This window comes from Rhinolophus hipposideros (genome assembly GCF_964194185.1).
Source record: "Rhinolophus hipposideros genome assembly, chromosome: 11".
NCBI lineage: Eukaryota > Metazoa > Chordata > Mammalia > Chiroptera > Rhinolophidae > Rhinolophus > Rhinolophus hipposideros.
The window spans coordinates 64,945,225-64,964,026 of NC_138057.1; the positions used below are offsets into that span (position 1 = coordinate 64,945,225).

The following is an 18,802-nucleotide window of genomic DNA, read 5'->3' on the forward strand; positions in this document are numbered from 1 at the left end:
CAGAGGAATCAGTGAAGGATCCTAGACTGCTTTCTGCCATCCTCAGCATGGGAAGTTCTGAAGAATTTGTGATACATTGAAGGAGAATGGCAAAACCATAGCTGCCTTTTATTAACTACTTACGTTATGCAGCCATAGTTGCTAAAGCCTTCCCATACATCAGCTGAATGAAGCCCTACAATACATCTTAGGTAGGAAACAATGGGGAAACTCGGAGGCCATTTTCCAGGTTGGGAGACAACTGGAAGGTCAGACAGCTCTATTTGAAGATCAGAAGTTCAATTTGTGCAGAGATCTAAGCAAGACATTTTTACCAAAAATTGGAGGGTGAAATGGCCTTCTGGTCTTGAAAAACAGACCACAAACAGAAATGTATTTGAGATTCATACTCACACACATTTACTCTTTTCTCATTTCAAAATTTTAAGTCTTAATGATTTGTAGCACATTAACAATTACTGAGCTCTTTTCACCAGCATGGACACAGTAACTCTGTAAGGTAGACATCATTGTTTTACTTTAAATACTTATGTCGTGTGCTCTAAAGCTCATAGAAGGAGTGGGTCCTGAACCCAGGGTGTACAACTCCAAATTTTAAGCTCTCCTCACAAGACTCTCTACTAAATTGTTTTTATATTAATCTCTGCACGTAAACTCCTAATGCTCTTGGAAGGCAGTAATCCCTGGGCCACCCCGTTTTATCAAATATTACCAACCTGGAGGACTGGGGCTAGTTGTTCCCTCGGGCCTGGAGACAGCGATCTGCAGAGGCAAAGCAGAGCACATTCATCACCTACCCCAGGTGATTTCCCAGATAGAAACCAAATGATTTTCCAGCTTAGGAGGTATTATCTTCTCTTGGGTTTCTTGCTTTAATAATGTGAGAATTTAGAGAGAAAAAAAACAAAGAGAGCTACACTTACCTACTTCAGTCATATCAAGAATGTTTTCCTTAGGAATTCCATATTGTTGGCAAATTTCTTCAAACCTTGTTTTTACTTTTTGACTCAAATCTGGTTCATGGCCTGTGGAAAGACTGACAGTAACTGTTGTGTCTTGTGTATTGGTCATTGAGGGTCATGGCTGTGGGGTGGGTCTCCAGATGGATGGAAAAAAGAATGGCACTATTTGGTGCTTAGGCAGAAGACTTGGGGATGGGATGTAACCTGTCTTGAATTTCACATCTTTAGGAGAGCCTTCAGGCATGATGAGTGATTTCATCATCATCCCGCCACTGAGTCTGAGGGACTATCCAAGGTGACCATCTCTCTTGAGAGGAAGAAAGACACCCCAGGATAAGAATGGGAAGACCATTTTGTTTCCAGGTTTCCTTCCTTCCCCTGCCTCCCAACCCCAAGAGGAGTGTTAGCATGAAAATACTGTACCACACAATTCCATCAGTTGGGTTATTTTCTCATTTTTGTAATTCATGGTGTGACAAATAACATATTCACCATATACGGCTTCAATTATGTGAAATCTATTGTATCCATCATCTGTGGAGGAAACAGAACAACGCACAGAATTTCTTTAGCCCATGGAAAGCAAGCAAACCCTAGTAACTATTCTCTCCCACAGAACAAATTCAAGTGCATATGCTAGAAGACTTAAGGAGTGATATCTAAGGCCTTCCATTTGCATCTCCTTGGGCTTCGTGTGGTGACTTCTAAGGGTAGAATTGACTCCTGGTTGACTTCTACCACAAGTAATTGACCTCTAGTGATAAAAAAAAAAAACTTCAGCCACAGCAGCAAAATCCTCTATCATTCCCCCTGACACTCACCTACCTCCTTCGGCCATCTTTGCCAATTATGTGTCTCTGTCCTGTCTTTAATCGCCACTAGCATTTTATACCCAGCACTCTATCCAAGCAGTGATATGGCATGGCTACGTGACACCATCTTTACACTTTTTCTTGTTTTCCTAATTTCCTTTGTTGCAGGAGGTACATGTGACCAAATTGCCATCTTCATCTGATATTATTATGTGCCAGGCATTGGCTTTTACAGACAATGTTCTCCCAAATTTGGGATATTGGCTATTAGATGCCCAATTATATTAACTAAAGAAGCACTGATCAGGAATTGATCAAGATCCTGCAGATACTGGAGTTTAGCAAATTCCTTATAGTCATAAGTAGAATTTAGAGAGACTTTTTTTTATACTTACAAATAGCACTGTGTACACCATTCTGTTCTGTGTCTACTCCAACAATAGAGAATTCAGTACATTGTCCATTTTCCCTGTAAAAGAAAACGAGCTGTTGTCTAAGATATATTGATGGGGCTAGCTACCTTATTTAACCTGTCACTTGAATGTCTGATTCCACTTAAGTATTGTACATTTTTGGTACAAATTTGAAAGAGCTCTCACGTTATTTTACATTATTTGATACTTTAAGAATAATCAACTACTCTTTCCTCTACCACTACTTCTCACTATCAATATAACTACAGCTACTTGTCTGTACAATTAACTGAGTGCTTACATGTGCCAGCCTCTCAGATGAGTGCTTTACAGACAGACATTACTTCACTTGGTCCTCACAAAAAACTATGAGAAAGCATAACTGTCATCTGCTTTTACCCAAGGGATAATTGGGGTGGAAAGAGATTAATTTTCCATGTCACACAACTAATAAGAGATAGACTCGAGAAATACACAGGCTGTTGATTCCCAATCCTATGCTACTAACCTATGTTATATTGCCAGACAAATTATGATTGATAACTCTCTCTCCCCCTTACTTCTTCTACTCCCGTGGAAATTTACTCCTGTCACCAATTATAATCTATAATCTTGAAAAGCCTGAGCTTCATCAAGTTGGATCAATGCCAGATGAGTGACTCTGTTTTTGGATACAGGTCCATACACACACACACACACACACACACACACGCGCGTGCGTGTGTGTGTGTGTGTGTGTGTGTGTGTGTGTGTAGAGGCTCAAAATCGTACACCGGCTTCTTCGATTTTTTTCCCCAAGTAAAAGAGACCAACTTACTTTTTGTGATATTTAAGTAACACAGAAGAGTTATCCAAGGGTTGGATACGTTTCAAAAATATCCTCAAGCCCCCATTTTCTTCAATCCTTTCCTTCTCATCCGAGGCCAAGAAGACAGTATACCAATCCCCTGAAATCTGCAATGAAATCAGTAAAATGATTGAGTTGGAAAAGAATAGGGGACACCACATGGACCCTTGTCTCCTTGAACTTTGCCCGCTGGCCAGGACTCATATGGTGATGTTAAGATGCAATTAGAACTCTGGTCAACTGACACCATATATAAGGTTCTTTCCATTGTCCCTCCAGTGAGAAGGTAGGTTCCCAAGTGCTGTCATCATTTCACATGGTACAATTGCTCTTAGTCCAAGGTCACAACCTTGCTCCTTTGTCTACTATGTCAAAAACGCCTGCCCCCCAGTAGGGCCACCATGCTTCAGAATCCTCCAAACCACCTACTAAAGTCAGACATCACTGTGCTCCACCAACTCTACCTTTGAAAGATCGAAGTTGCTTGTCACAACTTCATTATGTCCTTCCTCATGTGCCGAGACTAGAGTCAGCCCCAGACACAGTGACAGCAGCTTCATCTTGGCAGGTGACGGTAGTGACTCAGCTACAGTCCCTTAGAGTGAGTCTTTCCCTGTAGGTGGCTCCACTGCTCAGCTCCTCTGCCTTTATATTCATTCTGAGTCCAGTTATTTGTCCACGGGGTGCCAGCTTTCCTCCTCCCACTCCGTGAAATGTCCTGTCATTCACTGGTGTGAGGCCACGATTGTTCCTGACTTTTATACTTGTCAATTTCATCTCCTTTAGCTCTACTTATGACCTTACTGTCTCAAAACACGTACTCAAGAAAATAGTGGATGTCATAAAGGGCTGCTTTTTGGAACCCCATTTTAACTGTGGACCTGTCTTGGATTCAGAAAGCCAATTATGTGTGGCAAGAATGGAGTAGAACTAAAAAAATTGAATGTGTCAGTCACCTCTGTTCCAACATTCATGTGGGGTACAGAATTACATGAGTTACCCCATGATAACTATCCCCAAAACAAAACAAAAAAACTGCCTCTACCAAATATGACAGTACATATAGCAAAGTATTCAAATAGAGCTGAATAATATAAGGTGGAATAAAATAACATCGTCAAAGTTTGGTGTCTGGTGTGTAGTTTTGAGCACATTTTAATTCCTTTCCATGAATTCAACCACTGAAGTCTTTCCTTTTCCCACAACGGAGAAGTGTATTCTTGTCACTATGTATACCTCACTATATACCATAGACAAATAAGAGACATGGAGAAGTAGAAGATGTCGTCCCTTACTTCAAGCAACTTTCAATGAAGGTGGAGAAATGCTTCATATCTCAATAAAAGCTCATTTATCCAAGCATATGAAATAAGCCAACTAAGTGGGACAAAGACTACACCACTGCGTGTCAGAATTGGGGTGATACTAAGGAATTGGCATCACATAGAAAGTGCTTAAGAACATAGGAGCCATGCAGACCTGGGCCTCATTCCTGCCATTTTGAAGCCCTGAGGACAAATTTAATCTCTTGGAGCCTTAGTGTCCTCCTACTGGGGATAATTGTAACTGCCGATTGATTGCTGGGATTCAGTGGGATGATGTGCGTAGAATCCTCAGACTAATGTCTGGCACAAGTTGGGCTGGTGTGGTTAGAGAATTTTCCTATGGTAGGTGGGACTAAGGGAAGGCCATGAATGTCAGGGGAGGTATGGAGACATGGAGAGCCTTTTGGAAGGAAAAGGATTCCTGATGAGAGGAATGTTGTGGTCAGGCCCCTGTGACCCCAGCTGGGGCTTGTTCAAAGCTGTGGCTCATTTTAGCCTTGAACTAATGGTCCCCTGTTGCACCCACAAAACAGAAAGAGGCCAGTGTAGGGGACGGCCCGGTGGCTCAAGCTGTTGGAGCTCCATGCTCCTAACTCCGAAGGCTGCCAGTTTGATTCCCACATGAGCCAGTGGGCTCTCAACCACAAGGTTGCCAGTTCGATTCCTCGAGTCCCGCAAGGGATGGTGGGCTCTGCCCCCTGCAACTAGCAACAGCAACTGGACCTGGAGCTGAGCTGCGCCCTCCGCAACTAAGACTGAAAGGACAACAACTTGAAGCTGAACAGCACCCTCCACAACTAAGATTGAAAGGACAACAACTTGACTTGGAAAAAAGTCCTGGAAGTACACACCGTTCCCCAATAAAGTCCCGTTCCCCTTCCCCAATAAAAATCTTTTAAAAAAAGACAAAAGAAAAGAAAGAAAGAAAGAAAGAAAGAGGCCAGTGTCCTGGGTGGAGCTGGGCACAGGGCAGTGAACCCAGGAACTGTGGCTTCTATCTGTGGGCTGCTTTAGAGTCATCCCAGCCCCTGGGGGGATCATTCCTAGTTCATGCTCAACCGATATCCAGTCACTGGTCTTTTGAGGTCTATGTAACTTTAGGCTTCATGGGTTGGCTGTCGGTTAGGTTGTGCTATCAGAGCGATAAAGGTGCTGAGTTTGACACTTCGGGGCAAAGGCTGTGTGCTTTATTCTCTCTAGTTGATTGTCTCCAAGAATCGATGGCAGCCTATGAGCAACCAGGTTTGCGAGACGATCCCATTCTTCCTGGGCTGTGAGGCTGAAGGAACAGGCATCTCCCCCTGCTGCACACACACCATCGCGATCCCATCCCACCACCACTCCTACTCTGACCCATATCAGAGGGTCATATTTGCTTCTGCCACTCCCACTGTGTGTCCCAAGAGAAAAACCAGAAGTGAAGGTATATGCCACAGAATGTTTCCCAGTCTTTTATTAATAGTTTTTAATACACAAATCTTCACGGAATATTGTTATCTCTCAATATAAGTTTTTCAGAAGGTATGTGGGCAAAACTTAGGTTTACATTATAAAATGTGATGCAACATTTTTAATAATCTGACTGGACAGTTTCATTTCAAATACAGCTGGTAGAAACCTTCAGAATCATCAACAAAAGCCACGTGAATCTCTGATGTTCTAAGAAAAGCATCACAGACTTATCGAACACAAAGTAACCAGTTACTTTTTGATGATGAAAAACCGATGTTTGAAGATTTAATGCCCAAACAATACAGTTTACTCTTTTCACATAGGCACTTAATTTGTTTTATCGGATTTTAGGAAACTGTTGGGAAATTTTGGGGTTTGTGTAACCCAGTATAATTTTTGTACGTAAACTTTGCAAGTGTTGGTGAGGACATGGAGAAACTGGAATTCTCATACCGCTGAAGAAAAATGGTAAAACCAATCTAGAAAAGTTTGTCATCTTCTTAAAAAAATTAAATGCACACCTACTATATGATGCCACCATTACACTGCTAGGTACAACCCAAGAGAAATGTAAGCACAGGGCCATACAAAGACTAGTACATGAATGTTCATAGAAACTTTCTTTGTAATAGCCAAGAACTAGGACCAATCAAAATGTCCTTTAATAGAACTGGGTAAACAGTTGGTGGTATATCCATATAACAGAAAATGATTCAGCGATAAAAAAGCACAGACTATTGATAAACACTACATGAATGAATCTCAAAATAATTATGCCAGAGAAAATAGCCAGAATAACAACATAAAAGTAGTACATACTGAGAACTGCATGTAGTCTAACCCTCTAAGTGGATCAGTGGCTGCCTGGGGCTTTGGGTGGCACTGTGGGGAGGAGGGATTACAAAGGCTCAGAGCAAACTATTGAAGGTGATGGGTAAACAGTATCCTGACTGTGGTGCAGGTTTCATGGGTATTGTCTTGTAAAAACTTATCAAACTTTATACATTAAATATGTGTAATTTACTGTCAATTGTACCTCAATAAACCTAGTATTAAAGGGAAATGACTTTCCTGTTAGCATTTTTCACATGGAACCTCTGATTTTCATGAACATGATTTTTCCTTTCCTATGTTAAGGAGGAAATGCCTATATTTGGAAGACAGAACTAATGACTTCTCTGCCCTTTACTGGCTGTCAGGCCTCAGAGGAGACGGGTGATGAGACCCTGGGCTATTAGGGGGGGTGCTGCTTCCTTAGTTTCTAAAGGCATGGAGTGGGCTTGGTGAAAGAGAAGACTCCAACATGATCCACTCACTTCCAGCCAGTTGCTGCTTCTCCACAACACCCTACTTCTGAGTCCATGTTCAGGACATACATAGATGAGCCCTGACTTCTGATGAGCAAAGGCTCACGGTTCCCAAACACACTTGGGGGGTGGTGTTACCTCTAACAAATCACCCACTGCCTGCAGGTTCTGCCAACACAGGTTCCCTGCAGCCCCTAATTCTGAGCTCTGAAACTCCCATGGGTGACCGCAGACCAAAGATCTGGGCCCAGGTCCTAAAAGTATCAAGGCCTCCCCCATGCAGAGCCCAGCTGTAGCCTCAGACTTCCCGGTTTCCTCGCAGCCTCCTTGGGCAGCCTTCTCCTCCACGCTCCGTGCCGACCTGGCTTCTCAGGCCTGCAGAGACTCTGGGGGAGCCCGCGTGAGCCCCGGGTGTTCTGGAAGATGCCTCCCACAGTGGCCTGATGCCTTTTGGCGCCCAACTCAGTCTAGGCCTCAGGACACCCACCTCTTTCTCAGCAGCGCCCTAGCGACAGGGGCTGCGAAGCGCCTACCAGCCACCAGGAGGCCCCAGGCATCCTTCCGTCGTCCTTGGAGAGTGGCTCCAGTCTCAGGCACTGCCCATCCAAAGTTGCCTGCCCTACTGCAGGGCAGACAAACCTGAGCCAGGAGCGTTGGATTAGCCGTCTGTGAGGAAACTTAAGCCATTCTCTGGAGCTCCTCTGAGCACCGGGCCAATCTGAGGTCCCCCCACCCCCATCTGCAGAGCATTGCTTGGGGCAGCTCCAGGCACCCCCGCTCCATGGCTCCAGTTCTAGAGATTCTGTTTTACACATATATGGGGAAACCAACTCATTCCTTCCTTACATGAATCACCTGGGGAGCTTTTAAAACTCCTACTGAGCAGGAAATAGAGAATTTCCACTCTCTTGTCAGTGATCAAAGCAAGTCCCAAGGCTCTCCAGTGCAGGTCAGGGAAGCCCATGAGGAAGGCAGCAAACACGGGGCGCCTGTGTCAGGATAGCACTGTTTTGGGTGCTGGATATGGCCCTGAGAAAAATCAGCTCCTCGACCCTATTTCACTTACCTTCTAGTAAGTGGAGAAGGCACTAAACAAGTAAATATCAAAGAAGATGGGGAAACAGTGCTACTTTACACTTGGGGTTTTGACCAGAAGTTGTGAGGGGCGAGGCCATGCAGCTATCTGGCAGATGATAGCTGTTCAGACAAAGGGAGCAGCAAGAACAAAGGTGCAGAGATGGGAGTGTTCATGAGGTGTCTGAGGAAAATTGTGTGCATGATGAATTGAGGTTTGACAGAAACATGGGAAACTTAAGGCTGTTGTGGGGATACTAACAGCGTGTAATTACTTTCAGTGAGGCTGACCAGGTCTTCTTTCTGGCCAGGCTCTCCTGAACAATCTGGCACTCCAGTTCTCTGTCTTTCTTTACCAGGGGTCAGCCAGTAATTGTTTTTATTCTAATAAGGAAGCAGAGCCATCATGAGTTTTTTGTAAGCAGTGGAACAACGATTCAGAAAAGCTAACTTTTAAGAACAACCTCTGGTATCTCGATGGGCCCGTTTCTAGGAGCAGACAGTTTGAATCAAAGTCTGTCCTGGCACCAGAGACTTCAATGGCAGTCCTCTCACCCAGGAAGGCAGAGCTGGTGTCTTCATTGTTGCTCTTGAAACCCCAAATAACCTCAGGGTTTGTGGTTTGACATTTACTCTGAAAGTTTATTTGATATTGATCTACATTTCCTCCATTCAGGTTTAACTCATTCAGGATATTTAAAGGGTAGTAGTAACAGGATAACTTAAAAATATCTCCTTAACCCCACAATCAGATAATTTATTGCCAATTTTACTGCAGGCACTCTGAGGGGTTCAATTTGACAAAGTTATTTATTTGGGAGACAATGCAACACAAATAACTATAGTGACTAGCAGTGAGGGGAAAAGTTATGATATAGAAATGGGGACCGGTAAACTTTTTCTGTAAAGGGTCAGATACTAGGAGATAGTGAAGTTCGTGCAGGCCAAGAGGTAAAATCAGGTATTATGTCAGTAGTATTATAATAATAAACACATTTCCACATTTTTTGATGAAATTCTAAATAGAATATTGAGCATAATCATTTTGGAAATTCAGATTTATTAGTGAGAAAACTGAATTCTTTATTGGAATAACAATTTTAGAATTTTGCTTAATTGGGGTTGAAAATGCGTGTCCTAATATCACTTTAATTGCAAATGTTCTTGACTCACAGGCACTACAAAAATAGGCAGCAGGTGGATATGGCCCTTGGGCCATATTTTGCAAACCTCTGATACAGAAAATATGGTTTTAATTTTCAGTTTTCCAGGAGGTTCCGGCAGAAGTTATAACAAGAAGAGAAAAAGAAAATGGGAAGCATAAGTGTTGGAAGAGATACATTGACCTTATTTGAAGATTATATGACATATACCTATAAAACCAACAAAATCCACAAAGTATTAGAAGTAATATCATTATAACTAATAAAATATTTCATCAAGGGGAACTAGAGATCCACTTACACAAATCAATAACATTTCTCTGTACCAGCAAAATCTCACGATAATATCAAATGGTTAAGAAAAACTGTGACAGTATAAAGGAATTAACCAAAAGCACACAAGAAGACGACCAAGGAGAGAATTTTAAAACATCTAAGCAAAGACATAGAAGACGATCAGAATAAATTGACAGATACGAGACTCACTTGGTTTTGGCCCAGTGAGCCCTGTGTCAGACTTGTGACCTCCAAGACTTTAGTATAATAAGCTTGTGCTTTTAGGCCACTAAGTTTGTGGTGATTATTCCAGCACAAAATGGAAACTAATTCAGAACCCATTTCTCCTGTCCAGCTTGATACCATGAATAGAGAGGTTCCTCACTGTATTTCTGATGCACAGGCAGTTTCCTTGTATATATTGTTCACTTTTTTTTTTTTTTGAAGTTATTTTTATTTTTTTTTATTTATTTATTAGTTTCAGGTGTACAAGACAAGGTAATACTTAGACGTTCATCATTTATATCCCTCACACTGTGAACCCCCCTCCCCCCATCCACTATCCCTCCGACCTCACACTGAACCATCACATTATATATATAAAATTATAGTTGGCATTCATTAATGTTTAGCTTCTGGTGTACAATGCCATGATCAGGTATCCACAGTATCCCTGAGGTGGTCTCCCAAATAGGACGCATGTCCATCGGATACCCAACCAAATCTTTACAACATTATTGAATACCTTCCCCAAATTAATTTTCAAAAAAACCCTGAGGCCATGTTGTGGTTACCAGCTGCTTCCAAATCCCTTCACCTTTCCCCTTATCCCCAACCCCCCCACCCACACCCATCTAACAACTCTCGGTTTTTTCTTTGTGTCCCCAAAACTGTTTCTGATTAGTTCATTCACATAGTCTTTTCTTTAGATTCCATATATAAGTGAGATCATATGGTACTTGTCTTTCTCTTTCTGACTTATTTCACTTAACATAATGTTCTCTAGATCCATCCATGTTGTTGCAAATGATAAGATTTCTTTCTTCTTTATGGCTGCGTAATACTCCATTGTATAAATGTACCACAGCTTCTTAATCCAGTCATCTACCGATGGGCATTTCGGTTGTTTCCATATCTTGGCTATTGTGTAAAGTTCTGCATATATTGTTAACTCTTGAAAGGAAGTGTGGCATACGTGGTCTGCTGATTGTCCTCAATCACACTTGCCTGTGGTGACCTTGCAACAGATTTATTTCCCTTTCTTTAATCAACTCAATTCTTTTTTTAGATTCCTCACTGTTGGACAGTGAGGAGATAGTATGGTGATAAGGAACTAATACGAAAACAACTTAGGTTTTAAATGTCATGGTAGAAAATCCCCAATGGGACTTGGCTGTGAGTATGGCACTCTAGTCCCCAAGCAAAGTTTACCAAGAAGCAGCAAGATAGTACCTGTTGGTGGGTGATTCCACCATAACTTTCATTTGATCCCTGATTTTATGAGACAGTCCAGAAAATTAAAACTCAATGTCTTTCTCTCTGTGTGTCTTTTAGGCGAAACGATAACTTCTCTGGATTGATGCCAGCAGGACAGTGGAATTGGAGTTGCCAGCTCTCATACCGCCACAGAAACACCTATTTTAACAAGAACTCATGGATGAGAATACTTCCTGGGAATCCAGGATTACAAAAGAGAGGTTCCAGCACCCAGGTAGAGGAAAATAATCCAAGACATTGATGCACTGATGTAAGAAGAACAATTTCACTTTACTGTGTCACCCTTCTCCCAAGGTAGTACAGCACTGGCATATCTGGGAGCTGGTTAGAAAGCAGAATCTCAGGCCCCTCCCCAGACATTCTAAATCAGAGCCTGCAGTTCAACAAGACCCCCGGGAGATTTGTATGCACAGTATGAGAAGCATAGTATTATCATACATACAGAACATAAATAATAGATTGCATTATTTTGTGTGTTATTTACAGTTGATATAAATGGTGTCATGCTACACATATCAGTCAACAATTGGTTTTTGAGATGTAAGAATGTTAATATAGATCTTGTCCATTCCTGTCCCAATAGACAGAGAAGCTGGCACAGCTTTGCTGAGGGAGGCCTGCTCTGCCTGAAGCCTCACTCTAAGTTGAGTGAGGGTCACTGCTTCTTTATCTCAAAGTGAAGCAGTTGTAAATTGTGGCTGTGAAGTGGAAATCTAGGCTTAGTGGGAGATAATACTGCTGCCAAACGAAGAAGGGATTAAAGGCCCATCCCACCCAAATTCATTGCTTTAGATAGCCTCAATGCAGCCACCATTAAACTAAGAAAAGGGGATGAGAAGGGCAGAGCATAAAGGCCAGTCTAGAATATACCAGAGTTTCCAAGCTTAACTCTATGTCTAGATAAGATTTTTGGTGTCTGGTTATCTGCACACTGAGAAGTCAAGAGGCAAACACGTTAGAAGCCTGCTAAATATCTGAGGAATTTGCATTGCCAAAAGAAATTTAGGTCTAGCCTATAGCAAAAGTAAGTGACCCTTTAATCTTCAAAATAATTTCTTTGACCCTGCACAAGAAAAATGTGGGTGTTGACAATGGGAATAATGGACAAGAAAGCACCTCCCAGAGCCGGGGACCAGAGGACAGTGGGCACAAAACCATGCTTCCACCCCATTCTCTCTCCCCTTACTTCAGAAAACTCAGCTTTAGCCACAAAGGTGAGAGCAATGTCCTTGGGTTGATGGACAAACAAGATAGAACTGGGTTCTTGAATGAGTACCTGGGACAGACTTATGGCCACATTAGAACGCTCACTTCAGATTATTCATAGGAAAATGAAATTAATTCTTCATTAAACTATACTAGACTATGGTTGGGTCTCTTTTTTAATAGGACTCTAGCTATATAAACTAATGAAATGTCCAAACGGTGAAATGTATCCTTCCCCACTAAGCTGGTCCCTCCCTCAGCTGACTAAGTAATGGCAATTCCATCCTCCCCTTTGCTCAGACCAAGACCCTTGGAGGCGTCCTGGGTCCTAGTCCCTACAAGATGCAAAGCATTAAATCAGGACCTGTATTTGTGATTTAGCTTGGTGCTTCCCAGAATACCCGGGAACCCGGGCATAGAGTTGGCCCGAGTTCTAGTCCTAAAAATGTGAATATTCTTCTAAGACCATCAGGAACATACCTGTAGTTGAACAGGGTTGGGTTCATTATTGTAGCTAGGGAGCATTCACCATGGTGACCCGTGGGTGACTTTGTTATGTTGATGTGTTATGAGATTATGTCATCAGAACCACCTGGCTAGGCTGTGAGCACCAGGCCATCTTGTGACAACATTGAAGCCTAGCTATGGGAGTCAGGTCAGTTCCAGGGTGGTGGTGTTTCCTTTGCAGGCCACAGACTATCAGCTTCTTTCTGTAACCCCTGGTGAGAGAGAGGAGCTGACTTCAAATTCATTCTGGTTCAACCCCTGCTTCTCAGAGGCACATATCTTAGCCTGCATCCCTGCCTGGCCATTTTGACGCTTGCCCCCCAAACTGCATGGGTATCCTGATATGGGCAACACTGCTCAGACCTGTTTACCCATATCATTCTCATCTCTTTCTTTTTCTTTTCTTTGCTATTCTTTTCTTGTCTCTTCATTTCTTTTCAAAAGGAGTGCTCTGCTCTGTTTCTGATCTATACACATCTTTACTCCTTGCTTTTGAGTGTTTTTAACATTTCATGCCTCATTTGCATAAAACGTTTGGAGTGAAGATGTAGGTTTCAGTGTGAGTTACACCTGCCATCTTGATCTGGGAACAGCTGAGGGTCTCTTTGTGCCTCCCTCTTGGCTATGGTTCCCAGCAACCTCCCATCGTGAACGTGGCTGCCTTGGATTTATTGTGCTTGTTGTAATTTTTCAAACCCTTCTGGGTATCAGTTGTTCGGTCCCTTAAATGCCGACATTTAAAAATGACAAATCCCAGCATGACTGGTTGACTTTCTACCTAGGCTTTTGCCAAATGTCAGTAAACCAGACCAAGTACTTAAGTCAGGGCCAACAAGTCTGAATCTAACTTGCTCTTCTGAAATGGAGGCAGAGCAAGATATGGGGAGCGTAAGAAGCCTACAGAATCTTCTGTCATTAAACTTAGGTTTGTAATGACTGAGTCATTCTTCTTGCATGGTAACGCCCACCCACCCTGCTCTGCCCCAATACCCTTGTGCAACTTTAGCATTGCGTTCATCATCTGATGTTGGACAAGGATAATAAGTGAAAGAAGAACTTTAATTTCCCTTTCTCTAAAGCCTGTAAGCTCCCAAAAGAAGAGGTTAATAACATCTACATTGCAAAAGATAGGTATTGCCCACATTTCATGGGATCTCACTTACTATGTTCACAGTAGATAATAGTGGTGGTTGAAGGAAGTTTTCCAAGAGCGTGAAAGGACATTGACCTTCATGGATAATGTAGAAAAGCTGGGATGTGGGACATGTTGTGAAACATGGAGAGCTGGTATCAGCTTCAGCAGCATCTATATGTCAGCACCCCACTGAATAAGAGAATTCTCGGATGGGACAAATGATGAGACAAGTTTTACAGTTTGTCTTATCAGGTCCCTAAGAAAGAGGCAAACCAAAGGGCAAGCAACATTCATGGGGACAAAACTAATGCATGGGCCTAGAATCCTGAAACTTGGGGATGACTCTGAGAAGCTAGAGGAGGTTTATATGTGCAGAGCCAAGGAAGTCCCCTCATTTACTGTCAGCACAATATCTCTCACACACACAAAGATAAACATCTCTGCAAGAAAAATCATTTATTGACAAGGTAGAAGAAGGTCTTGTTTATGGCAAGTTCTCCTGGGTATGCCACAGAGAATCAGAAATTTGGAGAAAACCCTTGATTCTTGGCCAGTTAATGAGTCTTGCTAGAAATGGAGGGAAGATCCTGAAGATGCAGAGATAATGCTTTCATGTGAGATAGTGATGGCCATCAGGTCACAGAACTTGTCAGAAGGTGACGTGGGGACCATGGAAGGGATGATCCTGGAACTCAGATGATGAACCATTCACTTAGCACTAAAGAAACAGATGAGAAAGAGAACACAGAAACTCATAAGCACTTCCTGGATTGAATTGAGGACAAAGAGAATTTCTATTTTGGAAAAAAAAGATGAAGAAATAGACGTTAACCTGCATTCTAACCTATATTATGTGCCAGAATAAAGGGAAGGAGTTCGTTGAGTCGATGACTTTTGTTTTCCCTTTTGCTGTCCTCATCTTAACCTTTGCTCAACGGAGTCTATGAAAAACGGAGAAATCAATGAAGGATCCTAGGCTGCTTTCTGTCATCCTCAGCATGGGAAGTTCTGAAGCATTTGTGATACATTGAGGGAGAATGGCAAAGCCATAGCTGCCTTTTATTAAATATTTATTTTATGCAACTATAGTTGCTAAGACCTTCCCATACATTATCTGAATGAAGCCCTACAATACATCTTGGGTAGGAAACAGATGAAGAAACTGACAGTACATTTTTCAGGTTGGGAGACAATTGGAAGGTCAGACAGCTCTATTTGAAGATCAGAAGTTCAAGTTGTGCAGAGATCAAAGCAAGACATTTTCGCCAAAAATTGGAGGGTGAGATAAATTGGAGGCCTTCTGGGCTTGGAAGACAGACCACAAACAGAAACGTATTTGAGTTTCATACTCACACATTTACTCTTTTCTCATTTCAAAATTTTAAGTCTTAATTATTTGTAGCACATGAACAATTACTGAGCTCTTTTCACCAGCGTTATATCGACACAGTAACTCTGTAAGGTAGACATCATTGTTTTACTTTAAATACTTATGTCATGTGCTCTAAAGCTCACGGAAGGAGTGGGTCTGGAACCCAGGATGTACAACTTCAAATTTCAAGCTCACCCCACTGGATTCTCTACTAAATTGTTTTTATTGTAATCTTTGCACATAAATCCTAATACTTTTGAAAGGCAGTGATCCCTGGGCCTCCCTGTCACCATCAGAGATAACCAACCTGGATGCCTGGGCCAGTTGCCTCCCTCGGGCGTGGAGACAGCGATCTGCAGAGGCAGAGAAAGCATATTCAAACAGCAATCCCAGTTGATTTCCCAGGCAGAAACCAAATGATTTTCCAGGTTAGAACAAAGGGGGCTCATTGGAGGTGTTACCTTTTCTTGGATTTCTCCCTACAGTAACATGGAAATTTAGGAAGAGAAAACCTAAGAGAGCTAAACTTACCAACTTTGGTCAGATCAACTATGTTTTCCTCAGTAATTCCATATTTTTGGCAAATTTCCCCAAACTTTTTCTTGAGTTTCGGACTCACATCTGGTTCTCGGGCTGTGGGAAAACTGACAGTAACTGCTGTGCCTTGTGTATTGGTCATTGAGGTTCATGGCTGTGGGGTGGGTCTCCAAATGGATGGGAATATGGATGGCGCTGATTGGTGATTAGGCAGAAGACTTGGGGATGGGATGTAACCTGTCTTGAATTAAACGTCTTTAGGATAGCCTTCTGGCATGATGAGTGATTTTATCATCATCCCACCATTGAGACTGAGGGACTACCCAACAAGCATCTCTCTTGTGAGGAGGAGAGACACCCCAAGATAAGAGTGGGAGGATCACTTTGTTTGCAGGTTTCCTTCCTTCCCCTGCCTCCCAGCCCGAAGATGAGTGTCAGAATGAAAATACTCTACCAAAGAGTGCCATCATTTGGAATGTTTGCTCATTGTTGAAACTAATGAGATGAAAAATAATATAGTCACTATAGACGACTTCAACTATTCGAAATGTATCAAATCCAGCATCTGCAAAGGAAACAGAACAAAACTCAGAATTTCTTCATTCATGGGAAGCAAGTGAAACGCTATTCCTATTTCTCCCACAGAACAAATTCAAGTTCATATCCTAGAAGACTTAAGGAGTGCTATCTAAGGCCTTCCATTTGCATCTCCCTGGGCTTCGTGTGGTGACTTCTAAGGGGAGAATTGATTCCTGGTACAATTTCTACCACAGTTAATTGACCACTAGTGGTGAAAACTTCAGCTACATTACCAACTTACCTTCTATCATCCTCCCTGAGACTCACCTACCTCTTTGGCCATCTTTAAGCCCCACTGGCATTTTATACCCAGCATTCTATCCGAGCCATGGTTGTGGCAATGGCCACCAGACACCACCACAAATGGGCAGAGAATGACCAGCTATCTTGACAATTTACTTTTTTCTATTTTTGCTAATTTTCTTTTGTTGCAGGAGGTACATGTGACCAAATTGCCATCTTTATCTAATAGTATTATTACCAGGGATTGGCTTTTACACATAAGATTCTCCCAAATTTGGGACATTGGCTATTAGATGAGCCCATTTATGTCAGCTAAATAAACATTGATCAGGAATTGATCAAGATCCTAATGACATTGGGGTTCAGTAAATTCCTTGCAGTTGGAAATAGAATTCAGAAAGACTTCTTTTCATACTTACAGATTACATTATATACACCATCCTCTGCTGCTTGGTCACAAAGCCCAGCAATATCAATGCACTCTCCATCTATTCTGTAGAACAAAATGAGCTGTTATTTAAGATATATTGATGGTGCTGGCTCCCTCACTCCACCTGTCCCTTGAGCTTCTGATTCCTCTTAACTATTGAACATTTTTGGTACAAATTTGAAACAGTTCATATTTATATTATTTCACTTTATTCGATATTTCAATGATGAAACAACTACTGTTATCACTATTACTCTACTACTGCTTCCCACTATCACTATTACTACAGCTACTTGTCTGTATAATTCTCTGAGTGCTCACATGTGCCAGCCTCGCAGATGAGTGTTTTACAGACAGACATTACTTCACTCGGTCCTCACAAAAGAACTGTGAGAAAGCATTACTGTCACCTGCTTTTACCCAAGGGATAACTGGGGAATTGGGGTGGAAAGAGATCAATTTTCTAGGTCACACAACTAGTAAGAGATAGATCTGAGAGATAGACAGGCTGTTGATCCCTAATCCTATGCTCCTAACCTACGTTACATTGCCAGACAAATTATGATTCTGATAACTCTCTCCCACTTACCTCCTCTACTCCCATTAAAATCTACTCCTGTCACCAATTTTTATCTGTGAACCTAGAAAAGCCCGGGTTCATCAAGTCCTGGATCAATGTTAGATGAGCGAGTCTGATCTTGGATACATGTCAACAATGTTTGTACACATGTGCATGTGTGTGTGTTTATGTTTTGTATGTGTGTTTAGAGGTCCCAGACCATACTTAGGATTCTCGTTTTTTCGTTTTGTTTTGCTTTGTTTTTGTTTCCTAGGTAAGAAAGGACAAACTTACTTTACATGAAATTTAAAAGTCAGAGAAGAGTTATCCCAGCCTTGGATATGTTCCATAAAAATCCTCATGACACTATTTTCTTCTATCCTTTTTTTGACATCTGAGCCCAAGAGAATGGTATACCATTCCCCTGAAATCTGCAATAAATCAGTAAAAGTATTGGGTAAGAAAAGAAGTATTGGGGTAGGGGACACCACATGGACCCTCGTCTCCTTGAACTTGGCCTGCTGGCCAGGACTCATAATGGTGATGTGAAGATGGAATTAGACTTCAGGTCAATTGACACCACATGTAAGTCTCTTTCTACTGTCCCTCCACAGTGAGAATGGAGGACCCAAGTGTTGTCATAGTTTCACATGGTACAATTGCTCTTAGTCCAGTGTCACAACCCTCCTCCTTTGTCTACTATGTCAAAAATCGCCTGCCCCTCAGTAGGGCCACCTTGCTTCAGAATCCTCCAAACCACCCCCCAAAGTCAGACATCACTGTGCTCCACCAACTCTACCTTTGGGACATCAAAGTTGCTTGTCACAACGTCATGGTGTCCTTCCTCATGTGCCCAGACTAGAGTCAGCCCCAGACACAGTGACAGCAGCTTCATCTTGGCAGGTGACGGTAGTGACTCAGCTACAGTCCCTTAGAGTGAGTCTTTCCCTGAAAGTGACTCCACTACCCAGCTCCTCTGCCTTTATATTCATTCTGAGTCCAGTTATTTGTCCACAGGGTGCCAGCTTTCCTCCTCCCACTCCATGAAATGCCCTGTCATTCACTGGTGTGAGGCCACGATTGTTCCTGACCTTTTCATATTTGGC

General features: G+C 42.2%; 2 protein-coding genes across 2 annotated transcripts; both read right to left on the reverse strand.

Annotated features, from left to right (window-relative positions):
- Nucleotides 1-730: 730 nt before the first annotated feature.
- On the reverse strand, nucleotides 731-3,594 carry LOC308504829 (lipocalin Can f 6.0101-like; the record flags this gene model as incomplete). The annotated part of the gene is made up of 6 exons (XM_081066206.1): nucleotides 731-762; nucleotides 924-1,025; nucleotides 1,386-1,496; nucleotides 2,170-2,243; nucleotides 3,005-3,141; nucleotides 3,499-3,594. 6 exons carry the CDS (start codon nucleotides 3,592-3,594, stop codon nucleotides 731-733), a joined length of 552 nt encoding a protein of 183 aa, XP_080922332.1.
- A 10,954-nt stretch (nucleotides 3,595-14,548) lies between these two features.
- On the reverse strand, nucleotides 14,549-18,606 carry LOC308504831 (salivary lipocalin-like). The gene is made up of 7 exons (XM_081066208.1): nucleotides 18,496-18,606; nucleotides 17,991-18,127; nucleotides 17,127-17,200; nucleotides 16,340-16,450; nucleotides 15,880-15,981; nucleotides 15,656-15,701; nucleotides 14,549-14,694 (listed from the first exon to the last, which is right to left on the reverse strand). Exons 1-7 carry the CDS (start codon nucleotides 18,589-18,591, stop codon nucleotides 14,685-14,687), a joined length of 576 nt encoding a protein of 191 aa, XP_080922334.1. The 5' UTR covers nucleotides 18,592-18,606; the 3' UTR covers nucleotides 14,549-14,684.
- Between the last annotated feature and the right edge of the window lie 196 nt (nucleotides 18,607-18,802).